The sequence below is a fragment of the Amia ocellicauda genome, chromosome 11, assembly GCF_036373705.1.
Source record: "Amia ocellicauda isolate fAmiCal2 chromosome 11, fAmiCal2.hap1, whole genome shotgun sequence".
In the NCBI taxonomy this organism is placed as follows: domain Eukaryota; kingdom Metazoa; phylum Chordata; class Actinopteri; order Amiiformes; family Amiidae; genus Amia; species Amia ocellicauda.
The window spans coordinates 29713518-29731024 of record NC_089860.1 but is presented as its reverse complement, the minus strand read 5'-3'; the positions used below and the strand labels follow the sequence as shown (position 1 = coordinate 29731024).

The following is a 17507-nucleotide window of genomic DNA, read 5'->3' as shown; positions in this document are numbered from 1 at the left end:
ATATGCGCATACAGTACTGTTTACGCGTAATATCTTACTCTGCATTTCTACATTTGACAATAAAGCACTGTGAAAGGTCACCTTCTCCAGCAGGATCCTGATCAAACATGCCAACTCTTAACACAAACACAAGCTAAATCCTCCACAACACCCATTAATAAAGTACTGTCAGGGTACGAAGTGTGTACTGAAGAGAGGGAGAACTAGGACTCCATGCAAATGCAATGAGAAGTCTTATGAACACACTCAATCACCACCAAACTTCAGGGACTTAAAGACCCTAAAGAGAGGGGTATAATTCCACTATATTGGATTGCAACTGGTGAATTCAACAGGGGAAAAAAACAAAAAAACAAAAAAAAAAACACCTGACTGCTCCAGAGCTTGATAATCCAGAGGAATGTTTTTTATGACCATAGACCGGACAACAAGCAGATTCAGAAGACACTTAGCAAATGCAACAAACCAATGCATTCATGGTGTTATCACAGAGGCTGCACCAATCTGCCCAAACTGTCCACCCTCAGCATTTGTGCAGGCATCCAATGACCCAGACAGTCCCGAGTCATTACAGAGCACGACAAGAACGATGTGCGTGTACCTCACCCTGAATCTGTGCACTAATCCCACTGCATTGTACAGGACACTGACAAAGCCCAAAGCAGAATCCAAACAAACTAACCTTTATTCAAGTTTTAAACAGATAAAAAGATAAAGTGGGCTCTATGCTGTAACTCCCCTTATACTGTAAAAGGTAGAAAATTATTACAAATCGCCAAAGGAAAGCAAGGACTTCAAATGTGTAGCAATTTATACTTTTCATGTATGAACATATAGGTCTTTATGTATGTGCGTGTATGTGTAGAAGGGATGAAAATAGAAGGTAGCCACATTATAAGTGTGTGAAGCCACACACTTTATTTACGGCTCGCTAAAAATTAAATGTACACCACCCCCCGCTCTGAAACATGTTTAAATTGAAGTACTGTGGAAACAATTACATGCATCTCATAAACGGAGGGTTTTGAGCTACAACAAAATTCACAGGAGTTGATAACACAAAATCAAACTGTCATTTTGCCCCATGCCTGAACTGTAGTAAATGGATATCAGAACTCTATAAAGCATAAATATGGCTGAAGTAAAGAAGTGCTGTTGACTCAATGTTGAAACTATGCCGACTCCATAAACGTCCAGCTCAAACTACGAAGACAAACTGCAGGGCAGGAATTTAACAATCTGTTCATCAGAGAGATACAATGAGCTGGTTTAAAAAAGGACTGTTGTACAGTATTTCAAAACATCACATTGTAAATAAAGTAATATCAAGGCACAGAAGGTAGAAAGCAGACCTGAAAAGAATCTATTTTAGGTAAAGCTGCACTTATGTTGTCTCCGGGTAGCATCTAAAAATATTTTCAAAAGTAGGCTACATTCAAAAATTGCAGAACAAATCCTACATTTTGCTATGGAAATCAGATGTTTAATTACTGTAAGTGCTCTAGAAATAAATAAGAAAATCCACCGCTGGTACACGTAAACAGATATTTTTTTCATATTAACCTACAGTAATGTTCGAGGACCTTCCATGTGCAGGGCTGTTGACAGAACCCAAGTTGCTCACCCAAAAGATAACACTGTTAGATTACTGTCCTGGAGGATTAGGCTGGATCTACTTAAAACTGTAAAAACTTGCAGAAACTGAATTTGTCTACACATCTCCCTCCCAGCCACAACTGAGACCTGAGCAATGGAAAGCCCGCCACGGCTCATGAGAACAGGCTCAGATAGCCTGGCTGCAGGCTTAAACAAAACGAACAGGTTAGCCCTTCAATACCCATATTACACAAATGCCACAAATATTAGCAATGTTCCCCATTAAGCACACAGCCGGGACATAGTCAAGCTGCACTGCTGCTGTGTGGTAACCGAGGACGTGTTTTCTGTCTGAGTTTAGCCTGACTCCAATGTTCCTCTTATAGTTCTCCGTCACATGGGTGTCACACAGAAGAGAAATGTCCGGTATGTCAGACTTGCTATTTTGGATTACAGCCTCTGGCGGGGCCTCAGCAATTCGAGCGAGTGGTGGTGGGGGGGGGGAAAGATGTGCAGTTCTGGAAATTCAATGTAGAAAGCTTCCTAAATGCTCCAAATAATAACAGAACAGGTCCCTCTGGGTGATGGGGCAGTAGTGTTTTAGACATGGTTAAGACTGTAGTAAAGGGCAAGAACCTTTGTACAACAAGAAAAATAATAAAAAAGACAATTTTCGAGTATTTTAAAAAGAGCTGAACAAAGTTGGCAACAGAACTCCCAGAGTGGTACATCACCATATACATATCCTGTTAAATCAAGTTTATGGCTTATCAGAATTTCCGTGCAAAATCCATTTCCTAGCGAGAGACTGATGGAATCCTTTAAACCGCGGACAGATAGTTCCGATGTTCTACACGCACAAGAAAGGGCAGACCCACTTAATACTGCCAGACCACACTAAATCCATTGCGTTTTTCTGCACTGGTTAAATATACTGATGTTCAATTGGAAGTCACTGGCAAAGCACTACTGGAACAAAGCATGTGCCTTTGGGATCAGGTCCATCTTGCTAAATAAATTCTTAATCTGGAGATTAAAAAAAATTACTCTACTGTGAAACTGAGGCGTGCCCACACACGACACTTAAAGAGTTTGGGAATGAAGAACTATCTTTATATAAAGAGTCTGCCGTACATTCACTTAATTAAATGATTAAAATCAGTAGTTACTTCTTCTGTAACTGATTACCCATTTAATTAATTGTTAGACACGCATGCAATGCATCTTGTAAATCACTCTTGGACCATCCCAAAAAGGCATGCAGAGGTAGGAACACAAATCTGTCAGTTCCCTGTACTATCTCATGGGCAGACTCCCTGCCTGCTCAGTGTAATGTTTTTCAATGGAATGCGAATTGCAGACCTTGTAGCTGAAGCACTGATGACTATCTCAAATACAATGTAGCTAAAGGAAGTGCATGTATATGGGGTGTAAACTGGTTATAAAATCAATGGCCTGCCTCAAAGCAACATAGTATCATTCAAATCTATGTCTCCGCTCACCCTGAACATACAATTCCAGGAGAACACATGGACTACATCCTTGCATAGGAACACTAGGCCATGTCAAACCCCTTATACTGTTGAATTCCACTTTCTGATATCATTGAACACCAGAATCTGCCTATTTATTCTATGGGAAGAACAAAAGAAAACAAAAACAAAAAACATTAATTTTACCTGTCTTCAATCACCAGTCAACTTGAGATTTGGGGGCAGTGTTGTTTTCAAAATGAACACGGTACCCAACTAGGGCTGGGCCATATGGCCAAAATACAGTATCGCGGTATTTTTCACATTTTTGATGGTATGACGGTATTTTTGAATGGCCATTTTATACTGTTAATAAAGCAAAAAAAATAGGACAACTGACATTGGACGTGTTAAGCTGAATGAAAACTACCACTGCACCCTTATCAGCGGAGGCAAATGTCAACTTCCATTACACAATGAAGCTGTGAACAGCATTGTCAAACCATAGATAAAGAATTCTAGATCGACCCTTGTTAATGCTTTATTTAATAATTACATCAATTATTTTTAAAAATTGAATGTAAACCGATGATGCACAATAATTAAGTTATTACTTAAATTATTGGCAATTCTATTTTTTAAAATAACTACAATATAAAAATAATAAATCATCCAATTACAAATCGATTTCTGCAGGGTTTGTGAAGAAAGGTGGTTTAGTTCTTGTAAATGAATACTGGTATATCGTTTTTTTATGGTATACCGCCCAGCCCTATACCCTGCTTTAGTAGGAGTGCAGACTGAGTAATATGTGGGCAAACATGAAGGGCATTTTTGCATTAAAGCAGAAAATTGTAGAAATACGCTGTAATTTTAGAGCACTGATCTTAAAAATCATGCAAAATTGTTCCCAAGAGACCAAGTTGGCGGACCCATATAAGCTTGTACATTTGTGCAGCAACATTATGGCAAGGGTTGCAGAATGCACAGTATTCATATGGATTGGGCCTGTATTTCCCCACAACACCCAGATGCATCTTCTACTTCGGTGCACAAATTGGGGGAGAAGAAGGGAGTGGGGAAAAAACTAAAAAACAACATCAAAAAAACCAACTAAAAACTACAGTTTCACTTAGACCCCCGCTCCCCCCAAAAAATCTGGGGGGAAACAAAATGCCCACAGATACATTTCTAGAAGAACCTGCTTCAAATGGTGCAGTTTTGCCCATTTGGGGGGAGAATATCCCAGCCACAGCACAGAGCCTGCCAAGCAAATTAGGGATGAAGCCAAATGGAAGAAAGGAGTCTGTCACTGTCACCGTTTGCCTGTTTTAATAATTAATGCCTTCTGTACCAAACCATCATTAAAGAAAGCCTAAAGTGTAAGATTACAGATCAGAAGAGTGAGACATCATATCTGGCATTCATTTTAAGACTTCCGCTTAAATAGAGAGAAATAAAGAATAAAAATCAAATCAAAACTATCCAAACAAATAAGCATTTCCTAGTAGCACACAATAGACATACAATATTAAAAATTAGCATCTCCAGAGTTGAATTGCATAGCTTTCCACAGCATTCCTGTGCCTGTTGCATCAGATCCTGTTTACTGCACAAGTTGAAGGCGATAGATAATGCCGGGTTTGTGCCTGTTCAGCATTATGCTAAGTGTTGTTGCCTGCACATCGTCCCATATTTGTCTAAAACAACTGTCTGATGTTAAAAGTAGGTTAGTCTAGCAGCCATCGATCAGCAGGTGGCCTTAGACAGCTGTGCAATTGGGTAAACGAGATGATGAGATTTTTAACCTGCTATGTGAAAGTGAAGAGGGAAAAAACAAAACAAAACAAAAAACAACTTAAAAGAACAGGACAGCTTCTTAAAATTACACACCAGTATTTGAGATGAGAAGATTTACTGCCTCAGCATGACAAGGTTAAAAAAAAATCTTCATCATCAGAACAAAAGATGTCCTCTTCAATTTAAGCTTTTCCACTCTGGGAATTATGCCTTAAATAAACTTTAAAAATTCAGAGAAAAGATTGAGTGAAACACCAGGTCTTTTAGAAGGCAGAAATAAAGTAAACAGATGCTGCAGGGTTGACATTGAATCCTCTCAGTTACTGATTCTTGTGCTGCACACCAACAGAGCACTGACTGGGCAAATTCAGGCTTCAGTCAAGTGCCTGTGGGAAAGCTGGCAGAAAGGATGCAGTCTCATCACAATGGGGCTGACAGAGCAGGAGAACAGCTGGCAAATGCAAGCTGTGGTCAAGAGAGCAACAACTTAATATCTAATCAAATAAAAAACAAACCTGATAAAAAGAAACTTAAAAAAATGCATTTCTGGGCAAGGCCCTTAAAATGTTGCATCACTTAATTTGAAAAAAATTTAATATAAATAAATAATGGCAAGAAAGAATTAAGTCATTTAAATCAACCACCAGCCCTGGAACGAGTATCGGTCATTATATGTGTGAGTGAGTGAAGCTCACAGGCTGGGTCATGTTCATTCAGCCGAGAATCAAAGCCAGGGAGCGCACTACACATCTCTACATGGATGACAGCTGTCTGGGTTTCTTTATATAAAAAAAGCACAAAACAGGAAGTGTGATTTAATTGAAATGCAGCAGACCGTCTAAGAATCTTCAATTGGAGTTCCATTCTGGAGTGTCTGGAACTGTTCCAAACAAAGCAAGAACCCAGACTTCGACAGTCTTCCACTGCTTTCTAAACACCTCCGAAGCCAAGGGAAAATGCATTAGTTTCTACCCCACAACATTACACTACAGCTCCAGAGCATAGTACAGATTAAATTTTAGAGATTAACCCACCTCAAACTCATGCCCTTTATGAAAACCCTCCAGAGAAAAATGTATTGCTTGTCATGATGCAAGAACTGATCATAAACTGAAAACGCATTAGCTGAAATGTATGCTGCTTAGCAGTTGCCTGTGACTGACACAAGAGGAGAACAAAACAGGCTGGGTCTGTTCACTGACCAAATGATCTGACAGATTAACTCATTTTAGGGAGTGACTTCAGACGATGATTCCCATCTAGTCTGGAAAGCCTCACACTGGAAATTCAAAACCACAAAGGTCCTGGATTACACTGCACTGCAGACCTCGGGCTGTGCATCCTTCTGCATTGGGCTCACAACCGGTTTACAGCATTGTGACCAACTTTACATGAACCAGTACATCCCAGTATCAACACACAGGGACAAATCAGGACTCTGAAGAATTAAAGCACATGGTGAACGCAGAGGCCCCTGCTGTCAATGGGTCTTCTGGGGTGAAGTCAAAGCACTTGCATGCAGGTTGACTAACTGCCTTGTATATGCATAATATGCAATTATGCATCAAATTCTGCCTCGACGGAACATAACCAGACTAAAAAAGAATAATCGACCTGTGCCTTTTGTGTATTTAATTTTGATTATACAAAAATATTAACAAATAAAAACCCAACCCGAGTTCAATCACGGGCCAATCAGATTTCACTTAAACTACTCTCTCCGTAAACTAATGAAGGATGTCTTAGTTTAAGAGTGCTATTTAACAATACAAACATTTGCATCATTATTTCATTGTTAGTTTTAAGGCACTCAAGTATTAAACACAGATCTGAAAGTTATTAACTTTTCTGCAACAGACCCGGACGCGGAGAAGATTTGGACATGTTGTCAGTCCATCTGGGATGCATTTAAATCAGCAACATGTTTGTGTGTGTGTTTGTTCCATGCTGAAAATATTTCCCCTGAATTTTGCACATGAGGAATAGTCATACTATTACATTCACACCAGCGTCACAATAAAACCACCAAGGCCACTTCTGTAGCTAAAGCTAAAGGGAAACGCGAGTACAACGGACACGTTTAAGCAGCATTAGGATCAGAAAAAAGCATTGTGTGTGTCAGTCAGACGGGATGTAAAGTCAATAGCCACCGTTATTTATTGATTTTATAAATACCAATGATAACGAAAATGTCCCACTACCGCTATCAAACCATAACAGAGACCAGTGTGTGTGTGTAAACATGTATACAGATATCCATAGTCTGACTTGTGTATAATGTATTGTAAAATAATCGTCCGGCCTTTCTTTTCCACGGCCCTCCCGCTGCTCCGCACAGCAATACAGATACGATACACCAGCAGCCCGAATCGACAAAGCCAGATCTGCGTCATGTTGACCGTTTCTCCCCAAGCCGTCTTTAGTTTAATACATGTCATATCATCACACTTCTTGTCCATTCCGATTCCTAAACACAAACCATGTATTGCTTTCTCGTTTTCGCCCAGCGGTCTGCGAGTGAAGAAAAAGACAGGATTTGACAAGCATGATACTCAGACGGCGGGGGGATTTTGTCCCGGGAATTACTGGTTTATGACATTTATTTAAATACTGTGTATCAAGTGTAACATTTTATACTCACCCATTGTGGCCGAAATGTCAAATAAGTCCCGTATTCTCTGTTCGGTTTAAATTAATTTTAATCTCTCAGCTCTCCCTCCCTTCCAGAATTTGCTGTCCGCAAACAATATGTCGGAGGACGACGGAAGCCCGGCGGAGACAGAACTAATGCTGGGCCGATTTTGTTTTTCGTCACCTCCCCCGAAACGCGTTTGAAATTTAAAGGGGAAAATTTAAATTATGTAATGCTTTGTATTGAACAGCTATGACTATGCATGTATGTATGCATGCATGTAAGTATGTATGTATTTATTTATTCTCGCTAAACAGATACAATATATTGAAAACAGCTTTAAATATATTTCGTGTTAGACGTTATGTAGTTGTTTTATGAATATGAAACTAAATTAATTTTACTTTGGTAGTTTTTATATTTTCTGCATTATACATGTTTGCTAGTAGAGATGTAGAAAATATTACTTTTATTATTACTAATAATTTAATACAAATAGTTTCACATTTGATCTCAACTTGTAATACATTTGTATTGTAATATTATATCATAATAAATATTATTTATAAAGTAGTAATCTGAGTATTCTAGTGTCAATTCTAATTTGGAATGGAAAGGATAAGGATCTGCTTGAATATTGCAGGGAGTGTACCCTAAATACAGTAGTTTATTGCTTCCCTTCACTTGACTGGTGTGGGCATTAAGCAAAGAAAACTCACAACTAACTACATAACTATATTAATGCATAGCTATTAAATGCTTTCTTTCTTTCACCACATCAATGTAGGAGATCAAGTGTTCCGAGTCAAGTGGGTGTTGCCTTGTTTCCTCACCCCACCCATCACTGGCCTTGCGTTTATTCATTGACTCAGACCAAACCCTTAGTTAATCTCTCATTGACACTGGCATTGTCTGAAGCAGCAACATAGACACAAATCTTCATAGATAATATTAGGTTGTATTTTTTAAAAGCTCAAAAGACTTGTAGACACCTTTCTTCAATTATCATTGTCATAATCATACTACTAGTAATAATTTTAAAATTAATTTGAAGAAAAAGTGGAAGCTTGTGGTGGACTTTTTAAAAACCTCATGACCTAATTATATAATTTTAAGATGGTAATTTAAAGACAGGCCTTTTCAGTAAAGCAGGACACCAAAATCAACAACCTTCCAGTTAATGGAGACTGTGGCCTAAACTCAGGAGCAGAACTTTCATTACAAAAGTGTGTGTGTGGGAGGAGCAGGAGCTGAGTTGTTAACAGGGGTGTATGTACTCCTGCATTGTTATGAGTGAGATTTGCCCCCCGTCAATTATGGCTTTGCCTACATTGTCATGTACATCCCCCCAGTACGAACTCACTAGGGCACTACCTTTTTGCCATCTTGCCCTTGGTTTAGAGGCACCTTGATACCAATTGAATTCAATAAAAGGTTAATATAGTCTAGACCGGCTGCTGATCAGCATTGTTTAACTGGGTAGATGTGGAAGCCTGCATTCTAGAAATACATAATGGACGCATTGCAACTGACAACATTCAAATTTAAAAAGTCTCTTCCATGTTCCTGCTGCACTAAATACTATGACACAGCTCACACAAGCAACAAAGGAGAACGACTGAATACTGTTGGTTTATGAAACAGTGAGGTGTAACATTTGCACACGTGACAGGTAAGGGAAACACATTTAAGACTGGCTTGTTGCATCATTTTTTCATTCAGATCATTTTTATTTTTCCGCAAAGAAATATTCAAAACACTTGTACCAGCCAGTGCTGTGAATACCTTCAGGATACATACACACAGTTACATTCATAGACACATCTTATACAGCTTGAGGAAGAAAGGAAGTCTTCTCTTTAAGGGAATACAAAAATATGTTTTTTTATTATTATTATGGAAGATAAGAACAGAAACAACATCAACAACAAAAGAAAACAACACATTTGTAGAAAAAATACAAAGCTCTCTGGCATATTTGAAAGTTAACCCATGGCAAACAATAACTTAATTTAATTTCTGGTCAGAGGTGCTGTTTGACAAATAGGAATATGCTTTCCCTAGGACTATCCTGTCCCTGAGTAATTTGAAGAAAGCATAATAATTACTGAATAGAATTAAAGCCAGTGATATTGTTTGGTGCCATTTTTCTGAACATATTAAGGAGTATAGCTGGTAGAATATCATTGCCCCTTCTAGAATGATGAGGATGTTCAATATTCGTAAAGGCTTGTTGAAGAAAAACTGAGAGAGAAAGAGAAAGATTGGATGTCATTCATTAGCTGTACATTCATTAGCTATTATAACAGTGCATTGATCTAATTTCATAAACTTATTTTCAAATTCAAGAAACCTCTCTACTACTGCTAAAAATGCAAAATGGGAACCAATGAAGCCTACAAGTTCACAAATTGAGTCTTCCGGTTTTCGTTCTACTCAGACCCCTACTGACTTACAAAAACTCAGTGTGTCCCGCGACGGCCAGAAGTTAATATCAGTGTTCTAGAGGGAAGGTTTTTGGGTGCACAGTGAGGGAGATGGTGTGGCGATACTTACATAGAATCGATAATGCGACACATCTGAAGGAACTGCTACATTGTAGTGACCCGTCGCTTTATAGACGTTCTTGTTGTGTTTTACCAAGACTCCCTGTGGCCACATGTATTCCTCTGTCCATCTGTGAAGAAATGCAGCATGTCATACCAGAACTACAGTTAGGAAATTTAGAGGAGTGACCATGAAGTAGCGCCTTACTAGAGACCAAACACACTCTGAAACCTGTAGTTCCTTCCAGTGTTTTTTCCTTCAGTGATTTCATAACATTTTCAGAAGGAGGAAAACAAAGACGGAGAAGACGGCGATGACATATTCCTTACAGGTGCTGCAGGACGTTGGAGCAGAGTGAGGGATCCACCTTCTGCCAGCAGCCCAGGTGGGCAGCAGCTTTGTGCAGGAGATCGCAGTAGCGTGGGGGCAGGAGGTGCCGCATCAGGATCACAGAAGTGCTGACGGACACCAGGATGAAGAGCTCACACGACCAGCGCTTGTCATAGTACTGCGTGTTCTGCGAGATGAAAACATCACCGCTGTTAACGGCAGGCAACGGACGAGACAGGTACCATTTACTGAATTAGGGCGAGATTTCAAGAGAGCAGGGAAGCCAGTGCTGCGTGGTCTCCCCAAAACTGCTGCCGTTTCAATGGGCCGGCAGAGAGAACTCACCTTGACAAACCAGACAGGAACGAAGGCCACGTAGTAGGCGCTCAGCATGGAGCTCACGAGGACCTCCTTCATCCTCCAGTTGAAGTCCATCTTCAGGTATTCCACCTCTTTGCGGATGAGGTCCGGCGAGAGGCAGCAGGCGTGTGTGGGCATGACCTCGACCCCGTACAGCTGGCTGGTGTGCTGCTTCCAGGTCTCCTTCAGCACAGTCAGGTAGTCCTTCCCCCTACCGGCCATCACCCCCCCCTCCTTGGACCCAATGCTGGTGACGGGGGAGAGCGGGCTGGACCTCCGAAAATCACAATTCAGACGGAAGAAGGGGATGTACATCCCGAATCTGCAACCAATCAGGAAATGCGCTGTTATTTTTTCAAATGAAATAAAATCAGTAAAGAAGATGAAGTACTTAAATAAAGGGTTCCGTATAAAAGAGCAACATTCTATTGAAACATTCTTCAAATCTTTGGGGGTCCTTTAAATAAGGTTTTGTTTCTGTTTAGAATTCCATTGGGAGCTTGATTATTGTAATATGACAACCCCAGCTAATTAATCTTTTCCGAGATTCGATAAGGAAGCCAAGCCATACAACGAACTGCCTTAAAAGTAAGTGATAGAGGTTTAATTTGCAATACTCTTTAAGAAACTATAGCACATAAAATGATACATATGAAAAAGTATTTTACATGCATGCATGTCAACAATAATACATCGAGAGCTACTGTAAACTGCTTTCAATGCAATATATATTAATACTTCAATACTGCCATCTTCTGGCTTGAATAGATTCAAAAACAATCCTTCAGACGCATCAACAGTTTCATAAACAATTAAGATGTTGAAGGGACTGCTCTTATTCTTAATCAATTACCTAATTAATTCAATTATTTTGCTAATTGGAAGTTTATAATACTGTTTCAAGGTCTGTTGCAATTAAAGGTTTTCTGATTCAGTCCACTAAAGGTACAATAAGTATAAAATAGTGTATAGCCTGGAATTAAATTTAATCTTAAACACATCCAGTTAATCAGGTAATTAGGTCACTTAGGTGGAAAGAAGCTACATTGCAACAACATACCAGAAGATTCCATGGTGCGTCCCTCCAAGAATGGAGCCCGAGATTCCTGCTCCAAACACTTAAGGAATATATTGGCATCGCACAATCAGACTGCACATTTTGTCAACTCCTCATCCTTTCACAGATGCTGAGGCGTCACAAACAACAAAAACAAAAGTCTGGACGTACTCACGGGTAGCACAGAAACAGCAGGTTTAAGACAGAGTACGTTCGGAAGAGGTAAATCATGGATCGACACAGACTCCAGCCAGTCCCGGTTAGGACTGCAAACCGCACCGTCACCAGGAAGATGGATTGAGGGAATGATAGTTTACCACTCTGAGAGGCCTGGTGGGGGATGACACAAACACAGACAAAATACAGGGCCTTGTTATGGAAGAGCACTTTTAACACTTTCTGAAGCTAAGTGCTGATTGGCCTTTCACACACCACTTTTTGTATTTACATGTAAAGCTATTTAAAAATCAAACCCTTTTTTGGGTATGACTTTAGACAAGAGCAACCGAGTACTCCAACTTGTATTTATGGTGAGTATAATTTATACCTCTTTCACAATGGCTCCGATCAGCCGGCGAGCCAGCACGATGACAGTGAAGATCAACAAGTTGTAGTCAATGAGGTGAAAATTCTGCAAAACAGTGAGAAGGAATGGTGCTGGCATTCATTTGGATGAAATTCAAGTTTGGTTGATTAATAAACACTATCCATACATGGGAGAAAGTAGGAAATAACTATGAAACTTTCATCTGGGGAGATCTAATCTTTTGTTATTATTGGAATCTTGCACATGCTGGAATTGTTTAATGTCAGTATTATCTCAATCATCATCATAATAGTTGATAAATCAAAGAGAACGTGTAGGTAACAAAGACTCAGTGACACTGGAGAAAAACTAGCAACCCCTCTCCCTTTGCTCATATGGTTACTGTGATACATACTATACTTGTTCCATGCCTTTGCCATGGGGGATTGATGCTGTGTCTGTGCCATTGTGAGACCCATTAAAATACTGAAGTCGATGACATCACTTGGTCATTAGAAACTTCGTTACCAGAGGTGGAAATAACATAGGAGACATAGGGATGTGTTCCCTGACTTCAGGGAAAAGGGGTTATAGTAGGAAAATATATGTCAAATATCTCTGAAATCATGAAGTAGGAACGAGCCATATTACTTCTGGATTTTTCAATTCGAAAGAGATGGAGATGGACAGTCATTTGGATGTGGGTAATAAAATAATTTTATCACTACCAAAACCTCAATACAATAAATGTTCTCTTACTAGGATCTTGAGCAATGAGAAAGGTAAAGGGGAGATGGGAGAAAGCACAAGGCTGATTGTACCAGGCGAGAGAGACTCACAAACCCCCTCACTGATTGGCTTCTGAAAACGTACGCAAACCTCGCTCAATTGCATAGTTCAGATTTTACTATCTTGAACTGTTTAACAAGACTTCACATTTTGCTGCCCCCAATATTTTTAGGGTTTTATTCTTGAAAAAACAAACAACAAAACATCCGTGACCAACTTTGTTATAAAGGAGCTCCTTCCACAGAGGATTTGTTAATCGAGGTATTGCTGTACATATTTTCTAGGTATTCTCATCATGAATGGGGTGCCACGCTGCGGGATATTTCTCACCAGCGAGGTGTGCGAGGGGGGGTGTGAGGGAGGGTACCACCACACCGTCTTGTAGATGTTGATGTAATGGACGAACAGCGCAATGAGGTGGCAGAAGAAGAGGTGCAGCTCGAACAGGACGCTGCTGTCCATGGCCAGCTCTGGGATCTTGCAGTGCTTCAGGGGAACAACCGTCTGGGCCGCAAGGGGGGGGCTGGAGATCCCTGTACCCGAGCCACTCCTGAGGCCAAAACACAAACCACACACAAGACCAGTTAGTATTACACACACACGACCCAGTGGGGACGTGCTCACTTCTAAGGACTTCTAACTCATCTGACATGGGTCCATTTGGGTGTGAGACCTCGTCAATGCACTTCATAATTCTAATCACGGCACACTTATTAGGATCAGGAAAGCACCAATAAAAGTGAAAGAAAACAAGTACAGGTATACACAGATTAATTACAGCACAACTTTATATGTAACTCATTTTAATATTTGTCCTCACGTTTATGAAACCTGTCCCCGATAAATTAAATGTATTTAACAAGATTTTCATTTAGCACAAATTGTCCTGGAACCCATCTCTCCTGCAGAAGCGAGGGTCCCCTGCACTGTTTACAACACCAATTAGGCCTAGATCTCCTCACCTGGTGCGTGAGCGGACCCCTGTGACTGGGGAGCTGGTGGAGTGGTTCCCATTGCCCACAGCTCCCGGCTCACTCAGGGGCGATCGGCAGTAGGACGTCCGGTTTGGCCCTCTCCTTCCGCCTGCCATTCCCGAATAGGCCACTGCTCCCTGCTTTTGGCAAACTTAAGTGTCCCCTTTCACTCCACTTACAGCCAAAAGCCTGAAAGACAGACAAAATACTTGGTGTACATCAACTCATGTACAACTCAGGTCAAAGCTTTCAATCCATTCTAGTGCAGATCTTTTGGTAAAGAGCTCTTAAATTACTGGAAAATGTAAACTCTGCTGGTTGTGCAAAAAACCTTGCCATGGTCCAGAATGCAAAGATGTAAAGACTACTGTAGGAGACAGTATGGTGTCCTTAAATATTCTTGGCTGATCTGGCAATGGAGAAAGATAATTTACATGCCAGTGGTCTTACCTGGTCGAACGAAGGAATTTAAGGATAAACTATCTGATTGAAAAGTATTTTCCATCATAAATGTGGGTCTCAAAAGTGCTAGCTACATCATTATACAGCTTAATGGTCAGGACACCAGCACTGAAATGCACCTGCAGATCAGACAGTACTTCAGCCAGTTCATGTGTATAGCTCAAAACGGACAGTGGAAAAGAAAACATGTGAGTTAATCAGTGAGAAGTTTTACATATTTTCTTCTTCAAACCTTATCTGGCCAAAAGCCAAACAATTCCATCCTTTCATAGGGTCCTCTTGGTTCATAATAATGTGTGCTTATTGTCAAGGACAACTGCAAACCAAAGTCAGCCAATAGCTACTCTCCAAACAATTGATGCTACTGGTGTCAGCTGACAATTTATGACAATTTATGGCTGCTGGTATACATTTCCTGCTTGTCTTTTTAAATCTTGGGTTATCTGACACTATTGACTCAGATAGCATATTCAAGAGTTCAGCAGTTCCTAAAGAAAACAAACACTTTATCAAAGACAGCAGCTTCAGATTAATCAATGATTGGAGTGCAGATGGCAACAATAGAAGAAAAAAGAAAGCCTTTTTACACATCATTTACTCAACGGTTTAATATCAAGCGCAATGTTAAAACACTGCCTTAAGCTTCTACTGCATCCTGTGACAAAAGACCACAGAAATCTGCTTTATAGTTGAACTTCTGCAAATTAAGACTCACATTCAATATGATGCATCAGCCAGTCAAGGATGCTGGAGTGCAGTAATATTCCAAATTATGTCTATTCACTAACATGCTTTAAAATTAATGACATTATTTTCAATTATTCACAATGAAGTATAGGACGACATCTGATCTATACTTCTAAAAGGTGTTTTTTTATGTTTTGTCTATGGAGACAAACTACAAGAAATGCAACAAGTTGAGAAGCATTTTACAGAGCAATAGAAGACATTCACAGATTCGCATTTTTATGTAAATATCTCGTGTCAAAAATAAAGCACCCTTGTTTATATATATATATATATATATATATATTCTGAGCATATAAAACAACACGAAACTCGTGGCAATATTTTGAAACGTTTATTTTTAACTTTATAAAACGTATATCACGATATTCATATGCAATGATTACTTTTTTAATGCGCTCAAACATAAACCTGGATCTCAAGCAGAAATTGGTAGGTACACTACGCACTAATGTACACTTTCACTTTTCAACATGTCAACATGATCTTGTTTACGGCTGTCATTTTCACTAAGTAAATACAAATAACTGTACCGACTCCGCCGTACAGAAAAACGCAGTTTTCTGTTTTGTTTGTGTCACTTTTCAACATCAAAGGATCTCCAATGTGCTGCTAAAATAAAAGCAAAATAAAACGGCGACTTTGCAGCGATCTGCAAGAATGGGCTTAAAAAAACATTAAGCATTCACACTGCCATCTTACAGACCATACATGCCATCAAATCAATGATTGCGTTATTGTGAACCCCGTGAAACTGGTATCGATAATCAATGATCGATATCAACACAATCCGCCAAGGCACTGGTGTACAAAGGCTGAGGCCTACCACAACACCGCGGCGTAGAGTTCGCTAAACGCTCAGACTCAGACACAGATCTGTGGGCTTACCGGTTTCGCTGTCGTTGTTGTTTTAGAGTATGAATGCAGTTCATTAACTGTCTCGATTTAGGTCCTAATTGATACTTTTGCCAGTTGTGCAGGCCAATGTGAAACAACTTTCATTGTTTTAATGATGGATAGGAATCTGTAGTCTCGTATGCAGGAAGAAGGCGCGGACCTGTTTGAAGACACGGACGCTTTTCTTAAAGAGACACTAGTGTCTCAACGAGAAGGACAGTAAGAGACACTACATATAGAAACTGCGGTTAGATTGTAGTAACTATTCATCTATTTTGCTTATTTTTGCACTGAAGATACTTTGCATCTGATTATTCTTGCATAATGTTTTATTGAATATGTAATTTGTTTATGGTAGTGCAGATTACTATCAGGGTTATGAGTGAGACTAGTAAGCATCAGTGCTAGTTTGTGATGAGAGCGATAATAGTAGTAGCATAGGGGAACAAAAATGTTACAAGCAAAAAATGTCATAAGGACTAAAAGTGTAATTCGGGAGGAAATGACTTCACATAGAGATGTAGCCCCAGCTGTTATACGCTTTATAAGATATGAGTTATCATTTATAAATATACATATATTTTTAAACAAAATAGTGTTTTAGGAGCTGCCATAACATGATTTTGTTTAAAATCTTTATTATAAAGGATCTCATGAATATTTATTGTTAATTTATAAAGTTAATTTTACAAATTTACAAATCATTTATTAATAACACCATAATATAAGGTGTTACCACAAAATCTGTTTTAAGGTACAAGGTGTGTTGTAGGGGACAGGTGTGTAGTGTGCTGCGTCTGAGTATCAATAATATGTTGGAGATCCATGATGTAGGCCTAATGTACTAATGTAGAGATAAGGTTATAGTTGCAATTTCAAACTAAATAAACGTTTCATAAACAGATATTTATTCACTGATATCTTTATTTTAATTGTTTTGTATTTTCATAAAATGACCACTGGCTGAAGGTGGGGATCAAAGCACAGACAGTATGATGAAAAATCTGTTGCCCTACCTGTTGATTTTGCTTCAATCCTGTGTTTTTCTACAATTTAAAGTTGGATCACTTTTCATGATACATCTAAAAAGATCAATTATTATTATTATTATTATTATTATTATTATTATTATTATTATTATATTTCTTAGCAGATGCCCTTATCCAGGGCGACTTACAAAATATAAGTGCAATAGAAAGTGCAAAAATACAGTGCAGTTCAAGGCATAAAACATTACAAATTCCAATTTACAAATTACAGTGCAATTCAAACCATAATACATTTTTCAAATTCCAGTTTACACAAGTATATACAATAT

General features: G+C 39.2%; 2 protein-coding genes across 2 annotated transcripts in view; both read right to left on the bottom strand.

Annotated features, from left to right (window-relative positions):
* The window catches only part of kpna6 (karyopherin alpha 6 (importin alpha 7)), a 29071-nt gene extending 21441 nt beyond the window's left edge, over nucleotides 1–7630 (bottom strand). The window contains exon 1 of the mRNA XM_066717351.1: nucleotides 7510–7630. Coding sequence (XP_066573448.1) covers nucleotides 7510–7513 — 4 coding nt within the window. The 5' untranslated portion in view covers nucleotides 7514–7630. The remainder of the gene's footprint in view (nucleotides 1–7509) is intronic.
* Nucleotides 7631–9206: 1576 nt separating this feature from the next.
* tmem39b (transmembrane protein 39B) lies at nucleotides 9207–16361 on the bottom strand. Its single transcript, XM_066717350.1, has 9 exons — nucleotides 16181–16361; nucleotides 14072–14272; nucleotides 13440–13659; nucleotides 12342–12425; nucleotides 11970–12124; nucleotides 10723–11059; nucleotides 10377–10564; nucleotides 10057–10177; nucleotides 9207–9744 (listed from the first exon to the last, which is right to left on the bottom strand). The coding sequence occupies exons 2-9, from the start codon at nucleotides 14197–14199 to the stop codon at nucleotides 9508–9510; spliced, it is 1470 nt and encodes a 489-aa protein (XP_066573447.1). The 5' UTR covers nucleotides 14200–14272; nucleotides 16181–16361; the 3' UTR covers nucleotides 9207–9507.
* Nucleotides 16362–17507: the final 1146 nt, after the last annotated feature.

What these genes read in the sequence shown, in the direction of transcription:
- tmem39b (XM_066717350.1), bottom strand. Translation starts at nt 14,199, where the DNA reads ATGGCAGGCGGAAGGAGAGGGCCAAACCGGACGTCCTACTGCCGATCG. An exon ending in GGGGTCCGCTCACGCACCAG is followed by an intron (nt 13,660 to 14,071) that starts GTGAGGAGATCT and finishes TTTTGGCCTCAG; the next exon opens with GAGTGGCTCGGGTACAGGGA. An exon ending in TCGGAGCCATTGTGAAAGAG is followed by an intron (nt 12,125 to 12,341) that starts GTATAAATTATA and finishes ATCCCCCACCAG; the next exon opens with GCCTCTCAGAGTGGTAAACT.